Consider the following 17,497-nt stretch of genomic DNA (forward strand, 5'->3'; position numbering starts at 1 on the left):
TGTTATATATATATATATATATATATATATATATATATGATATGTTTGAGTTAACCAGAAAGTAAGCCTCTCTAATTAATTAATTAGTACAATTTCAGACTTCGGTGTTAATCGCTTTTATATTCAACTCTCTCATGTTCTAAGTGCTGTCATGAATAAGTGTATTATTTTTTCATTACCTGCCTTCGATATATTTTTCCCTTAATATTTTACCCCTTAAGTTTGACGAAATCTGGGATACACTTTCAGTTTTTAAGTAATAGCTTTTTTTATTTAATGAACAAATATTTAAATGCCATTCAGGCTTGAAAAAATATTATCTTCTAAATGAATACCTGATTCCAACTTCAATCGAACTAATAAAAGAATTAAAAATTGTCATTAATACTTAATTGTTAAAATTAAAATTAATAATTGTCATTGTATGTAAATAAATCATTTGAATAAAAATATATATATATTTTTTTTTACAATTTCATTCAAATATTGTAATGTTTTTAAAGTTATACTCAAATTACTATGCACAAATTTCAATACAATCAAAATAAAATAGTCGTATCAAAACAATAAATCTTTTTAAAGAATTACTTTCATGTTAAATACTATTTGATATAATTTACCTGTCAATAGTAATTATTGTAAGTATCAGCACAGATGACTCGCTGCTAAGTGTAGATAAAAATCCGGCTACATTACATTGCCAACTGTGCCTCCATTTTGCTTCATGAAGAATGTATTCTCCTCTGAAGAGGACGTCATAAGCAGCTATGACGAATAAGTAGACTGACATCAAGAGATCAGCCAAAGATAAGTTTTTGATGTAAAACGAATGAACTTCGTTAGGTTCAGCAAATAAGAATCTTCCGATAAGTACAGCAACGTTGCCCAAACCAGCAACGAATGCCACAAGCCATACACTGACTCGCAGTACTACGCTGTCCAACAAGTGAGCTATGCTACTGATACCGTCTCCTCTGGGCTCACATACGCGTACGTGCAGTGCCAAAGAACATAGATAAAATTCATCGAAATATCTAAACATAAAGAAAAGTATTTAGAAAAATTACTATTGCTTAATATCTCAAAAGAACTTCATACATTTAACATTATAAATTGGCAAGATATGTGATCAAACGAAATTTTTTTAAGAATTCTTATGATCCTACACAGAGCTGATATTACGACACCATATTTGTCTGGTGCAGGACGAACTTTCCTTCATCAGGTAATTAAAAATTATGGTGAGAGAAAATTGGTGTTAGAAAAATGAATGGGGAGGGAGCAATTGAATATATGCAGGGGAGAATAAAAGACGAGCCAATAAAAAAACAACAAAAAAATGTGCAAAAATTATTTGAGGAAAGAAGGAAATCGAGAAGATTGGAGCATAAAAGAGAAATAAAATGAAAATATTCTTTATTTCTCACTTCCCTTCAATTTTCTCACATTCATTTTTCTACCATCCATTCTTCTACCTGATGAAGGAAAGCTCGTTCTTTCAGATTTATTTTTCTGAGTATGGCGTCGTAAGAAGTCTTAACAAATATTCATGCATTTCACGTCAGTTTTGCATTATTCAATGAATCATCTAAATTATTCAAAAAAAGGTAATCATTTATAATGCTATAACCGATGGTCTGAATATAATCAAGTTGTTAAAATAAATAGATTTGATTCTTATTTGATTGAGTTGAATGATTCGAATCGATTGATTCAAAGCAATATTGAATAAATAAATCTCTTCAATTAAGGATGAAATGGGATTCAAATAATTACTTTATTATTTCTTCTAATCCCCAGATTTTAATTTGAGTCAACTAATTAAAAATGACAGTATTTAATCTCTGATAATTATTTCACGTAGAGTGATTTAAATTTTTAATATTTTTCCCAAACGATCCATCTATAAAAACTTTTCAGTCGATAAATACATAATAAAAAATAATACTTTAAATGTAAGTTAGTCTTGAGAGTAAAATAAATATTATTTCATTTACAAAATAATTATTCAATTAACAAAATAATTATTTTCCTTTACGCATAATTAGTTTTTATTTTAAAATGCAATTTGAAGGCCACAAACTTTTCAAGAAACTCTCCCTGTTAAATATTGAATAGAATCATGAACAAATGTCATTTTTTCAATTATTTTCTTAAATCAAATGTAATTTTTATCCATTAAACTGTTGAAAATTTTTATTATTAAGTATAAATAAAATAGGTTTTTGTGCAAAAGTAAATTAAATCTTCATAAACTTTACTTTTTTCGATTGCATTTCTATTTCAAAGAAAGCTATCTTAACAAAATTTAAATAAAAAAATAAAATTTTTAATGTAAAATATTTTATATGTTCAGCTAAAGATGAAATGAGAATAATTAAAAAATAAACGTAACGTAAAAAAATAAACCAATTAATATCCATTCTTATAAAAGAATATTATTTTCATTTTTTGAAATATGTTTATTTTTTAATTTTATATCGCAAAAATAAAAATTACCATACGAAAAATATCTTTACAGAAGGCAAAAAACAATTTCATTCGTAAATAAAAAAATAAAGCGAAAACTTTTACAGATTTTTTTTTAAGAAAATAACTAGTAAGTGTTTGAATTAATTATTTTAGATATTGGACTACTTCAACGTATGTTTAGACTTTGTTTAGCCCAGAGCAAACTTAATTAAAGTTAGCATATATTATATTATTTTAAATAACAATATCTATAAAGATATTTTTTATTAAAAATGCATAAAAATATTTTTAATATGATATATTAATTAAAAATCTTAAGAAAACTCTTTGCATTAACCCTTTTTATTTCACTTTTCTATCAATAGTAAACACGGATTTTGTTAGATTTTCTGATAAAGTATGCAAAACTTTAAAATGTTACATATTATAGGAATTAGTTTTTTACTAAATTCAGAAAAAGTCTAAGTAGCGTTTTGTTATATTGAAGGAAATAATTTCACAGATTGTTTACTATTGAACCTGATTACTTTTTGAAACTTAATTACTTTTTCTAGCATAGCTTAGGAACTAAGATTTATACTTGCTGTATATATGTTTTATCTTCCATGTGTTTTATGTTTTATCTTTCCAAGTCTTTCATAAAATATTTGTTGATTACTAACTCCATGTTTCCATGACGTCAGCGACAGAAATTTTGAGTTTTCTTTCCTTTTTAAACTCACAAATTTTCAGAACAAAATCTTATAATTTAGGATTTGTTTCTACACAAAAATTTTCATTGGAATATTTCTTAATAGTTGATAAATTTATCTAACTGAAGTAAATTTTAAGAAAATATGTAGGTAAATTTTAATGTTAAACAGTTGAAACATTTAAGAAATTTATCATGTTTGAAAAATATTTATTTTGTTTTTAAGTACTTACTAAAGTTTTTAAAAAATAGACATTAGTTTAGTACATTTTTTTTGCATTTGCTAAGTTATTGAATTTCTAAAAAAGGGATTATAATTTACAGACTTTAGATATTTTACTGTTCTATAACGTTGCATTTTATAACCTAAGAAAAAAAAGTTATTTCATTTTAAATGTTTTCATCTTGTTAAAAAAGGATATGACTTAAGAATAAGCTTTAAGTTAACCTGTTTGTCAAAAAAAAATTCTACTGATTTGTATTCATGCGAAACTCGTATCTGCATAATATCGTATAATTTATACCGAAAGGAAGAAATGTTTTTAGTTTTTAGATACATAATAAATTAGTTAAAATATTAACACAATTTTATATTGTTTTATTTTAAAGTTAATTAAGCAATAATCTTTTTTATAATTAATAGTAGATGTTCAAACATGTAAAAAATAAAACTTACATGTGCTTCAATTGCAAAAGATCATTAAATGTGCCTTGTTGCAATCCTTTTAAAGGATTTTTCTTAAGATTTCTGTAAAATTCAAAAATAGTATATGATTAGAAATTTCTAGTTTCTTAATATACACACCAAGACGTAAAGCATAATATCTTTTTGCATTCAAATACCTATACACTACATTTTTAAAAATTCACTGCTTAATAAAGCGCTTTCTCTAAATTTGAAGTTTTATTAACCATTTCGATGACTGTTTGTTCGACTATCTTTTATATTTGTGGCGATGATATAAGTTTATTCAAATTGAGTTTATTCAAATTGAGTTTAATGGCAAAGAGATTCTAAACTATGAACCATCAACCACTGAGAACATTTTAAGCCAGCACTGTGGTGAATGCGAGCAGGGAACAGAATTCGTATCAACCAGCCACCGCAGGGATTCGAATCTGGGTCACCTCATTGGGAGGTATACGCACTATCCCCTGAGCCACCGCGACGCAAATGGAATTGATTCGGCAAAAAATTTTCGTCCTATACTGTAAAAAATTCCAGATCAAATTGCGATAAAAAGTACTGCCACATTGAGTGCAACATCTGTAAAATCTTTTTTTACCGTAAATTTGTATACGATTTTCTTGGCAGTGAAATTTATTTAATTATAGTGATTCTGGGATTTTACAGTAAATATTATTATAAAAAAATTAGGGAATGTAATATTTTTTTTCGCTAAATTTTAAAGTAAAAATGCATTTTACGGTAAAAAGTACTGGCACCCTGAGTTCTAACAGATTACATTTTGAAAGAAAGTTATCGAGGGAAATTTGCAATGAAGATGTTTTAGAAACGAGTTTTTGTTGAATTCAGATCCGTTTCTTAGCTCTATACGAAAAATGACTGAAATTAATAACAAGTCATCCTTTCTCAGTGGAAACTGTGAATTTATTTGATAATACCTGAAGTAATGTACCAAATGCTATAATAATGTATATTTAATGTCATTTAAGTATGCCTGTTCTTAAAAAAGCATATTAATTTTGCAAATATTAATAACTACATAATAATTAGATAATGAAACGGAAAATTTATTTTATGTTTATTACATTTTTTAATACGCTAATGAACGATATTGTTTTTTAAGACTTTTTAATTACTTACAGCAGCAATAAATAGTCTAGAGAATATTACTAACAATTATATAATAAAATGGAAACCTTATTATATGTTTTCTGTACTTTTTCTTCATTCTTACGCTAATGAATAATATTGTATTTAAAACAGACTTTCTAATTGCTAACAGCAGCAGTAAATAGTTTAGCAATTATTATTATCTATCTAACATTTAAATAATAAAACGAAACATTATTACATGTTTATTATATTTTTTTCGTCATTCTTACACTAATGAATAATATTGAATTTAAAATAGCCTTTTTAATTACTTACTGCATCAATAATTACTTTGGTCAGGAATATATGTACTCCGGTGAAAAAAATAAAAAGAAAGATAAGTGTCAACTGCATTTACAAATACTAATTGGTTCTTTTCCGTTAGCAAATTTGAATAAAGAAATATAATTTTTTTACCTTACTATTATTATAACCTATCAAGAGTAGAATATTCCATTTAATCAGTATCGCGAAAATAATGTGGTAAAATTAAATATTGATACGAATTGGATTATTTGACACGTAATAGTCAAATTGTAATAAAATAAATAGAATTTTTCTTTTACATTACAGTGATTCGAACTTAGCTGATATCGAAAAAAAATTTTTTATCGACGTCACAAAAATTCCAGTGGTAAAATTCGATATATTTACGAACTGGATCATTTGGCTCGAAACAGCGAAGTTTTTAGAAAAGAAATATAATTTTTTTGACCTTACAGTGATTCCAACTTAGCTAGAGATGAAAATGCTCTCTTATCGATGTCACGAATCCCGTTTCCATGGATATCTCTGAAATAAAAATATTTAGAACGTTAGTTTTTTAGCCATATGAATTCCTGCACTAACTAACAAAGAAAAGTTAAGCAAAACTAGAAAAATACGATACGAAAAAAAATTCCTATTTCAGCAGTTTTTGTCTTAACTGCTTTGATTAAATTTGAAAGCTATCTTAGTTTTTTTTTATAAATGTCTTGATGCAGTCAACTTTGAAATTCGCCAAATAAACAGTAATGAATAATAGATAAATTACGTAGGTGGATCAAATATAAACGAAACTATTTTAATAGCCGCAGGCGATTTTTATTCTTATTTCTATGGTATTAATAGAATTTTATCTAGAGTTTAGCAGTGTTTTGTTCTTTGTAAGATCCGTTTTTAGTAACTTGAATGATGAGTGAGGGTAACATTCCTAATGCTGTTGCACAACGCACAATAATCAAATAATAATAGCTGAAAAGGTACTCCCAAATCATTTAGGGCTCACAAGGTGTTGTGTGTAAATTGATTCCCTTCATGAACGATGAGCAATTAGTGCAAATTTTTATTGTGAACTTGTATTGTGTGTGAAAAGTCAATGCAATCTAATAGTTCAAGAGATGTGGCATGTAGATCAGCAAAATGATCTTGCAACAGTGCAATGAGACACGACATAAAGCCGAAGTAACACTGCAAAAATTACAGGCAGTACACTACTAATAAGTTAAATACCCTCCATACTGGGATTGGTACCTACGGACAACCATTTATTTGGATCCCTTAAAGAAGCCTTGGGGGGTGGAGAGATATTTTCCCCAAATGAAGAGGTAGAAGATTCTGTTCGCAATCGGTTCACTACAAGGCCTACTTCTTTCTATGCCACTAGAATAAAAAAAAACTTCCAAAAACGTTGGAAAAAGTGTGTAGAAGTTCACCGAAATCATGTAGAAAAATAAAAATCTTTTTTTTTTAAAACAATACTTTAATATTTAGTTAATATTAGTTTACTTTAATATTTAGAAAAAGTCTCATTTTTATTTGATACACCCTCTTACATAAGCCTGTCCAGAACTTTCATTAGCTATTTGTTTTATTTGCACAATAAGAACAATAAATTTTAAAAAATTACGAAAATGAATATTATTTATATTTTACAATGGTTAAGGATCTCTGATTCAACTTGCAAGTGGCACAACCTTCCCTGTTTTCAAAAATAATAATTTAAATTACTTTTAAAAAATATGATAAATTTATACTTTTCTTTCTCTTTACTAACCAACCTAATTCTTTCAAAATTTGCATGCGGCACATAAACTTAATGAATTTACAGAAGTTAAGTTTCTAGAAGTTATAATACAAACCATTCAATGATTATTAAATTAAACATAAATAGTACATATTTTCCATCAATTGATTTTATGTAAACAAGTTTTATAACTGTAAGCAAACAGATTTTAGTTATAAACTTAACACAATATGTAGAAATAATATTATATAAAAAGTAAAGTATAACACTGCTTTCCTAAATTACCTTTAATGCAATTAGTGTCCAAATTAAAACTATTCTCTTATTTTTGAATCTCTCTTGTTTTTTCTCAATTTCATGAAATTTTTTTCTAAACAAGAAAGTCTTTAATATCTGAAGTTTTAAAATTTTTCCTTGAAGTTCCATTTCTTAATTATTTTTATGAAATATTCGTTTAAACTACAATAATAAAAGTAAGATCATGCTTTAAAAGGTGTTATTGAACCGCTGAGAGCAAATTTTAAAAAAAACTGTCAATGTAGAATAGGCGAACATAGTTCAGCAATTCCACCTATAAGAAAATGCTATCTATTACGTAGTTTAATAAGACTGAAAGAAATTCTTAGGTGAACTTTTTATTTTGGAAAAATCTCAAATTGAATCTTTAAGAAAATAAACTTAATGCATAATTAACGTAATGTACAATGTTAAAAAAGCATGTTAAGAACATGGACAAAGTCCCAAATGTGTATCTTAGAAAAATCGCTCGATTCAAACGTCGATCAATGGGTTGGTTTCTAACCACCACTAGGGATCGAAGCCTAGTCCTTAACAATGACAGATCCGTACCTTAACTGTTCAAATTCATCATGGTTCAAGTTTCTTAACAAGAGAAAACAATTTTTTAATCTTTAGAAGTAATACTAAATATAATCAGCTTTTCATTTATTGTAAAATTCAGTTTTAAAAACGAAAAGAACAATTAATAACATTTTTATTTGTTTAAAAGAATGTTAAAAAATCAGCGGTTTGAAAAAAAATAGCTTCTTGTAAATTATTCGTTAGCGTAAGCAATTACTGAGGACGTATTTTAGGAATATGGGACGATAAAATTTATAATTATTTCAGAGCGCCTTCAAAATTTTATAATGAAAATGATAATTTTGCTATTATTATTGATATTTATTATTGTTATTTAGAATACAAGCGATGATGTTTGAATATTTCCTACAGATAAATTCAGCGCATCTCGTACAAAACTGTAAAGAAAGAAAATTATGGTAATTTATGAAGAGAACTCAACTTACAGTTTGAGCAATGAGGTAAGATTACCGAAAGTATTGGCTTTCAGGTAATGTAGGCGATTCATTGAAATGGCCCTATGAATAATACATATAATCAATATACAGACAGGAAACGAATACACTGTTCTAGATGCATTGTTAAGAATATCAATGACAAGCAAATGAAACGAATAGTGGCATTCAGTGCAAGAAATAGAAAATAAAATGTCTTTAACTATGCTTACGGCAAACCTATTCTTAAAGGGTTGAATATAGTATAATATGTAATGTTCCGCCTAGATAAATTATTGCTTAATATGTCTTAACTGATATAATACTGCTTTATTTTAATATTGTTTATAATAATATTAAAAGGAGAGTCAACGAACGATACTGATCCTTATTGATACGAATAGTAGTAATTATGAACATTTAATTAGGAACGAACATGTAAATCCTTTCAACTTATAGTGGGAAATCGGACGAAAAATCAACTTGGTTCATTTATTGGCAAGTTTTTGGTAAGTGTTAGTTCCAACGTTTTATAATCTCAACAAAAAAAAAAATCCAAACTTTAAGGTGTCATTTTATGGCGTCATTTCCCTTGTTACCACAGCGAGAAACTCAAATTAAGCAAATTAAGATAGCAGGATGAGTAGTTACAAACAAAGCGTGATTTTTTTTTTGGAACTGAAATTTCTTTTCGCATTCGATCATTTCATTCTATTTGATGCCAGCTCTGATTGTGTTTAGATAGTTGCTCTAAAAACAAACAATATTGCAGTGTTTTGACAAATTCTCAGTTTCCATGATATGACCTTGAAAAATATTCTTGAATTGAGATGGTGAACTGCTCCTGAGTACATTGTGCTGTGAATGATAACATCTTAATATAGAAAACAATTCAGCCTTGCTTAAATAAGTACATCAAATATTGCCTTTCCAGAATCAGTTTTTTAAATCACAAAATTTATGGTCGGAATTCATTTATCAAAATTTTATTGTTGCAAAAATTTTTCAAAAATGACCACACATCGTATCAAACATAAATCCAAATGGGGAAACCGAATATAAAAATAAACCAAAGTCATTAAGCACTCTCTTTGATTCGAAATTTCTTACAATCCACCGATTTTTTTAAAATTTTGTGCGAAAGTGCAATTAGGATTTATATCTCATATTTGCTTTTCTCTATCCATATTGGCCAAATACTAGGCTTAAATTATTAACCCAGTTTGAAAGGACTGTTTATTTAAAGTATATGTCTATTGGAGGAATGGGTGGAACTGGATTACCATTGAGTGACCAAGAAAGCACACATTGAACATTTGTAGTATTTAACAGAAATTTGGAGAATGTATGTATTTTTCCACGTAACACTCGTCTTTGAACGTCAAATACTTATAAATAAACAATGCTTTGAAACTTGATGAAAAATATAAGCTAACCCTGTCAGTGTTAACCCTCAATGTTACAAAATTATTATTACACGAAGCTAGTTCTATAAAACTTACAAGCTTTTTAAATTCTCCAAACCCCAGAACGTGTTGGAATTTATGGTTGTCAATTCGTTTCTTGACAGAGATCTATAAAACAGATAAATAAAAATTAACTCGTTTTATTTGACGTTAAATGTATTTTTTCAATTTACGATTGATGGAAATAACTTACAGCACTTGAAGAATTCTTAAATTTTCAAAAATGTATTCAGGCAAAATATTCATTTGGTTTCCATCCAACCAACTACAAATGTAATATAAAAATACAAATTATTTTTGCTTCTTGCATTTTAAACATGTCTTATTTCAATAATACAAAAAATATTCAATTTGATCCATTTCATTGAGTAATAAATGCATAACTATTAAGCTGGTTTCTATCATTTGAGCAGAGAGACTAAAGTAACATGAAAGTGTTTGTCACAGTTTACAGACAAAAAGTTTAGATACTCAACACTTTTTTGCGAAATATATTGGAAATATAATGGCAAAATTTACTTTTTTCTTTCAAGTTTCTAATTTTAATTTTATATGTCATTTAAATGATAAATAGTCATTTGTCATAGTCATATGTAATTTAAATATGTCATTTAAATGATAATAACTTATGAAATGAAAAAAAATAAATGTAATTTTAAGCAAATACTCACAGAGATATAAGCCTTGATAGATCATCAAAAACTCCTGATGGTAAACTCTCGAGTGCACAATCTCGTAGATCCCTGATAACAAAAGTCACAAGTATAAGCGAGAGTCACCTTATTTATAAGTGGTATCTAGCACAGCGATTCCCAATTATTTTTGGCTGTGGAACCTTAAATGATCGACCTTTTCTGGCTGCATCCAGAGACTTAATGAATATATTTCTTTAGCAATTGTGAACATTTAAATCAACGAAAGATTTTTTATGCAATGATCTAAATTATATTAATCATTTGAAAATGTATTTAGTTAATGAATGAGGAATACATTTTTTAAGCGCATCGTTTTACCAAAATTAGTCTTAAAATCCGGTTTTACGCCAGACAGTTTAATTCACTGGTCTAGAGCAAGATCTAGTGTAGTTCTTAATTTAATTTTAATACATGCCTAAGCTGAAAATGAATTAAAATAAAAACGGAAAATGAAGAAAATAAACGTTAAGAATGATTATCAGACAAACATACTTCTTCAATTTTGAGTTTAGTTATTCTTATTCGATGCAAAATAATAATGGATTTTCTCACAAATTCATATCCTTTTCATAATTCATTCATAATATTATTATTAGAAGAACATTCTTCATGAAATTTCTTTCTTCAAAAGCCCATCAATTAAATAACGTCATAAAAATAATGGAAATATTGAATAAATAATAGATTATTAAATGAATATGAATTTAAATAGGTTTAAAAATCCAAACTGGCTAAAAAATACCTGACTCCTGAAACCCCTTTGGCCCTTCCACGGAACCCTAGGATTTCATGGAACACCAATTGGGAACCACTCGTTTAGCAAACGCTTTTACAGTTACAGACTGATAAAGTGACAAAAATAAAAACATCAATATAGAAATGAAATAGGATAACAAGACTGCGGAAAGAAAAATTTCAGACAGAGAATTCGAAAACATCATTTGAAAGAAGTTACAAATATTTCTGCATTGCACTAGCGTAGCATAACAGCTTTTGCAACATTTTCCTTTTTGTTTTGCAAAATAAAACGTTTCTCGGAAATGATTTTGAAGCATTCAGTTAGCTTTAACATAAATAACATTTCCATACATGAAGAATTAAAATCTGCTAAAAAAATTCTGTTCCGGGCAAAAATTTATGTTTTACATTTCGTGCTAGTCTCTTCCCCCTTCATTTTTTCTCAAAATTTTTTTTTTAAATTTTAAAATTTTTGTCTCTTTATTTTTTAACTTCCCATTCTCAGTTTTCACGTTCTCTAAAATGTCATTACTCTAACGTAAAACTCTAATGCAATGTGCCATTACTCTAACGTTACTAAATGTAAATGCTCTCTAAATGTTCTTGCTAAAATTTAGTTCTCACTAAAATTTAGTTCTTATAAGAAATTGAGCTTTTAACAAAGTTTACTATTTAAGAACTGGTGTGACACTAATATTTTCCGTCTATTTAAAAGCTAAAGGAAATGTGGAAAAATTATTCGATATTTCATATATGGTAACTTAGGTGTATACTGCTCTATAAAAAATTTATGTAAAAATACCGAGTTGTGGAAAATAATGGTTTTTCAAAGCTCATATCTTTCGAAGTGCTATCGGGAGATTTTCTTAAAAAGAAATGTGTTTATTAAAATCATTATTGAAAAATTTATTTTAAAGAGATATCTTCCAAGAGTTATTTTCAAGAGAGAAAGGCATTTCAAACATTGTTGTTTATTTCATTGGTAAGTAGCCGGACATTTGGTGTGGGGACTAGCGTCTTTGCATATCACAGTTTTGACCGAGATTCGATTTCTTTAACTAAATGCAAGAGGTCCGCAGATTTGCATTTTCTCCTATCATCTCTTAGTGATTTATGTTCAACTCTAATGTATTTAACCAAAGTCTCAGAGGCTTCAGTTCTAATATCCGAAAAGTAATTGACGAAATTTCTGTGAATATTTTGCTGTTATTTTACAGAAGCTTTTCGTTTTCAATTCTCGGTAATTTTACATGAGACTTCTGTTAAATAATTTCTACTAGATTCTGACATTTTTTATTACTTTGATAAAATTATTCAAATTTAAATATATTTTACAATACACTTACTTTTAAAAGAAACTTATTTCTCGTTTAATTTTTTTTCTTCTATTTTTATGCCTTTAAAGAAGATAAATCTGTTTCTATAAATCTTTTTTTTCCACAAAATAACATGTATTGTATTAAGAGGAAATAAAAGTCAACTATAATTGTATTTTCCAGACAAGTAAATTATTCTCTCTGACAGAAATGCATTTAAATTACATAAAATTCAAGATTTGTGTTCTCCCGAGACATCAAAAAACTAAATTATTTTGGTAACGAGATTACATTATACGCTATACTCTCGATGCCCTCTCAATAAACAAAAACATTTAAACATAATTCATTTCAAACTTAACACTTGAAAAGGAATAAATTTTATCTCCTCCCGTAATTCTTTGGTAGTGCATGTGAGACATTAATTTATCGTAAATTAAATCAGTTGTTTATTTTACAATTGGGAAAAGCATTATTTCACTTCAATTGAAGGAAAAGAACTGGAAACAAATATTATTTAAATTTAAATGTTAACCGTACTTACAGTTCCTCAAGGTTATACAATCCTTGAAAAGCCTCGGCATCTATATCTCTTAAAGGATTGTGAGACAATACCCTGGAATAGCATTAAAAATAAAATACGTTATTTAAGAACTATATTAAATAATATATGATTTGCTTAAGGAACTAAATAATAGTAATAAAAATCTGTTTTCCAAACAGAATGTTCTCAAGTCCACGTAAGAAGTTATTTTGATCAAAAGCACTTTTTTATTTAATATTTGTGATTTTTCATTAATTCATAATGTGTAATGTAGAGTGTGATGTTAATTGAGGAACAAATAATAGGTAAAACTACCAAAATATGGTACAATTTAATAATCACCAAAAAGCTTTTTTACCGAAGTACCTTGGTGATAACTTTCGTAAAATTAACAATAAAATGTGGTTTTACAATATGTGATAAAATTTGGTAAATGCGGTAAAATTTGATAATTATATCATGATTCTTAAGAGCAAGGCATAAAAATCATTTATCCGGTTGCATTTACTTTTCAATTTTGTACTTTTATACTAAAAGTATGGTAATACGAACTATAAGCTTGGAAACCCAAATTTCCAAGCTTACTGTTACAATAAGAGTGTAAAAATTACCGAAGGAGTAACTTAAGTACCGTATATCTTGATTTTAATTATTAAAATTATGGGATTTTTTTCCGGAAATATTACTACCGTACAGTACGATAATTTTACCATTCCTCCGTGCATGAATTAGCATTTCAGGAAAATGGACTTAACGAAATGGTCTCGCTGACTCACATGACAATTTTTTGTCCAAATTTTCTAAGACCATTTTGCATATATGTCGCTACGCACACAATTACTTCCGCAGATGGTCGTTGGCTTTTTGAAAAAAGTCTTCTGAAAATGTCCCAAGAAGAAAAATCTTCCGAGTTAAATAGCACGATCTGGGAAACCTTTTGCGATTAACAAAATGGGAAGTTATGGCCAAATTAAATATTATTTAAAAATAAAAAGACGTTGCATTTTTGTATAGAATCCCACTTTTAACTATCCCGAAGTCTTAAAGTAAGTTCTCTTTCGTTTATATAATATTTTAATGTACAATAAGCCTAAAAAAAATTTTTTTTTTAAGAACGATTTTATGTTAGGATTTTTACATTCTATGACTCAAGCTTAATGGTTCGGCGGCTGACCACAAATATGCTAATTAATTATTACAGACGGTATTTGAAGTTACGAAATCAGAAACAAAAACGTACTTTCTCTGTATTAAAATACCTTGTAATTCAATGGATTAGGATCTCTGACCCCCAAAATATAGGGGGTAGCAGCATTCATGGAAATATTTGCCCAATAGTTTGGAAAGGAGAGCGATCAAAAGTTTGGACTCCATAATGTTAATTTTATTAACTGAGTACTTCGCCATATCTCGAAAAAGTTTTAAGCGAATTGAAAAATTCACGCACGCAATAACAAAATTCGTACATCCAAAGATAATTACACACAAAAAATTTATTTTAGTAAGTATTTATTATCTATTATTTTACTGGATAATAGTCCTAAATAATTTTGAGTTGTAAGGTATATAATGTTTAACATCATTTTAAATTATGCAAGTTTACATTTCAAAATATGAAATTTGAGCTTAATCGATTTCGTTGCTTGTAAGAAATCGAATTTTAAGTATACGACTTTTTTAAAATTCGACTTCTCAGGAACCATTCGCTCAAGTTTTGTATTTGGCCGTGTAAAATTACATACTTTAAAATAATGTAAAAATTGTATACCATAAAACTCAACATATTAATTAAAATAAGAAATACTTGCTCAAATTTATTTTTTGCATGGAATTATCTTTGGACAAACGAATTTTATAGTTGTGTGTAAAAAATTCTCAATTCGCTTAAAGAATTTTTGAGATATTGTGAAACACACAAAAAGTCAAATTAACATTATAGAATAAAAACCTTAAATCGCTCTCCTGACCAAATTATGAGGACTATATTTTCCAGATTGCTGCTGCTGCCTCCTATATTTCATCGGGGGAAAAAAAGGTATGTTTACCCAAGACAAAATTCTTGTCTGTAAATATTGGATCTTGTTCTGGGATCTGTAAAAATCAATTAGTACGATTAAATCTCCAAAAGTAGATCTACAAGAAAAGATGTTTTCTTGTTTGAAATCAAAAAAAAGTTCTTTTGGGAAAAAGAGGATTTTAAAACTAAATATCATAAAGAAACAATAAAAACATTTTGAGCCTAAGATCCTAAAATCAATTTTCTTTTCCCTCACCTTAGTAGTAAACTGAAACTGTTTGTTTTTACGGGGATTTAATTTTCAACAGTAAATAAAACTCTTAAACTCTTAAAATCGTGAAGAAAAATGTAAGTTATATTGATAAAAAACTTCTTCCAAATAGTTAAATAAGTAACAAATATTTTTTTTGTATTTTTCCATCCCTTGATATGTATCCATCTGTTGCAAATATCTATCACTAACACCATTAATATAAATAAGGTATTTTGCAGCTTTTTCTTGACACTTAAAAAAAGTTATTCTCCGCATAAAAGAAACTTACTGATACATATTTCATTCATAATAAATCTCGGTTTAGAGCTTTAAAAGCATTTTAAAGGTTACCCAGATGCATGAGCAAAGATTTTTCTAAAATTCCGTATTCATAATGCGCTATTTTTTAATAGATATGTGTTTGAGGCTTGAAACGCTCAAAAAACCTAAATTTAACTCAATTCTATTATATTCCTGGAAAACTTTTTAGGCACGACAATCGTTTAATTTCCTCATATGACTTCCAAAGAACCATGAACATAAGTGGATGTGGTAAATTTCAATGATTTATAATAAATGCGTGCAGTCCATTTTAATGTTTAAAACTACTGTATTTTTCCTAAAAAAAAAGCTTATTGCTTTTAACTCCATTTTTTTGCTATTTATTGAAGAAAAATTTCTGTTATATGGAAAGTTCTCAAAAGATGAGAGCATGAAATGCATCTGAATTCAAACTCAAACAACGATTGAGTTTAAATTTAATTTACGGTTAAAAAAATTTGGAATGAAGCTATAATTCTGTCTATTGACAAGAGTAAATATGAATAATTAAGAAACATATTTATAAATACTTAACACTAGAAAGACTGAAATACCTATTTTGCCCAAACGCGGTCAAAATGACTGCATTGTGAAAGAAGAACAAATGTATAAAGAAATTTGTTTAAAATTAATTTTTAAAATTTTTGACATTATTTTCAGTTATATAACAAGTTACGTATTAGCAAATATTAACACTAAAAAAATTATATGTTATACAAAAAGTCACAAAATTCTAAGAAATTGTGTCATCATTTCTAATTGAAATTAAAAAGCAGTCAAAATGACTTCCTTGGGCAAATCTAGTGTTAAAGAAAATATTTTTTGGTAAGCAAAATGATAAGGCATGTTGTTATTTCATGATGTTAACTGAGCCAATGAACACAAAAAAAAAAAAAAAATTTTAATGGTTTTTAGATGTACTGTTGGAAATATCTCGGAAGAAATGGTCAAATAACAATTTATTTATTTTGTATTTTATCATGTTCAAACAAAACAGTCAAATAATCATTAATGAGATGGTATTCAATCTGTTAACTGCGAGAAAAACCGTTTATCAATTGCTTTCACCTAATACGGTTAAACAACCAGAATTTTATCGCACCAATCAAGTACACCGTATGAAGCCACATAGTTCCTTGCAGGTGAGTAAACATATTATTGCTGAAAGTGCTGATCCGTCACTCTCATGGCCGACGAAACGGGGGTTCAACTTCCAGTTTTAACGCCACAGTATTTCGTCCAAGCCCTTCAACACATGAAGAGTTTCTAGTATTCTGTACAACCCAATTTGCGGCATTGGACTATTAGAATACGATACGCTCATTCTGGCGTAGATGGCAGCTTCATAAAACTGCTTCACACAAAATGTCTAGTATTTCCCATCTCTTATGAAAGGTGAAACAAACAGATAAACTAATTAAACCGCATTCCACGGTTCATTTAATAAAAGACAACTCTACCACTGTCTAGCTCCATTACCTAACGAAAAGCCTAACACTAATGTTCAGTTAAATTTCTTTTTTAAAAAATCATGCTAGTTGTAAATAGTTTAAAAACCGTATAGTTTTGTATTCCTGGTTTTTTTTAACTATACTAGTTGTAAGCGGTTTCAAATCCGTAAAGGTAAGAAATGTTCTTTATCGTAAACTTTACGTTTAGTCGGATCGGCAGACTGCTGCGGTTATTTTACTGTAATTTTAGAATGAAAATTGTAACAGTGTATGTTTCGCTGTGTGGAAAAATTTTAGAAAAAGCAATTTATTGTTTTGATGCATGTCAAAAAAAAAAAATTTGTTTTGATGCATGCTCCAATTTTTTCATGTATGGAACCCTCAATGATCGTC

At 27.8% G+C, this 17,497-nt stretch overlaps 1 protein-coding gene across 4 annotated transcripts in view; it reads right to left on the reverse strand.

Moving 5' to 3' along the window:
• The window catches only part of LOC107453006 (relaxin receptor 2), a 189,367-nt gene that overhangs the window by 11,853 nt on the left and 160,017 nt on the right, over positions 1–17,497 (reverse strand). For all 4 annotated transcript variants that reach the window (XM_043048232.2, XM_071182793.1, XM_071182789.1 and 1 more), the window contains 8 exons: positions 13,063–13,134; positions 10,441–10,512; positions 9,963–10,034; positions 9,806–9,877; positions 8,316–8,387; positions 5,724–5,795; positions 3,840–3,911; positions 621–1,034 (listed from right to left, as the gene is read on the reverse strand). In XM_043048232.2, coding sequence (XP_042904166.1) covers positions 621–1,034; positions 3,840–3,911; positions 5,724–5,795; positions 8,316–8,387; positions 9,806–9,877; positions 9,963–10,034; positions 10,441–10,512; positions 13,063–13,134 — 918 coding nt within the window. The remainder of the gene's footprint in view (positions 1–620; positions 1,035–3,839; positions 3,912–5,723; positions 5,796–8,315; positions 8,388–9,805; positions 9,878–9,962; positions 10,035–10,440; positions 10,513–13,062; positions 13,135–17,497) is intronic.

This window comes from Parasteatoda tepidariorum, chromosome 1 (genome assembly GCF_043381705.1).
Source record: "Parasteatoda tepidariorum isolate YZ-2023 chromosome 1, CAS_Ptep_4.0, whole genome shotgun sequence".
NCBI classification, from domain to species: Eukaryota; Metazoa; Arthropoda; class Arachnida; order Araneae; family Theridiidae; genus Parasteatoda; species Parasteatoda tepidariorum.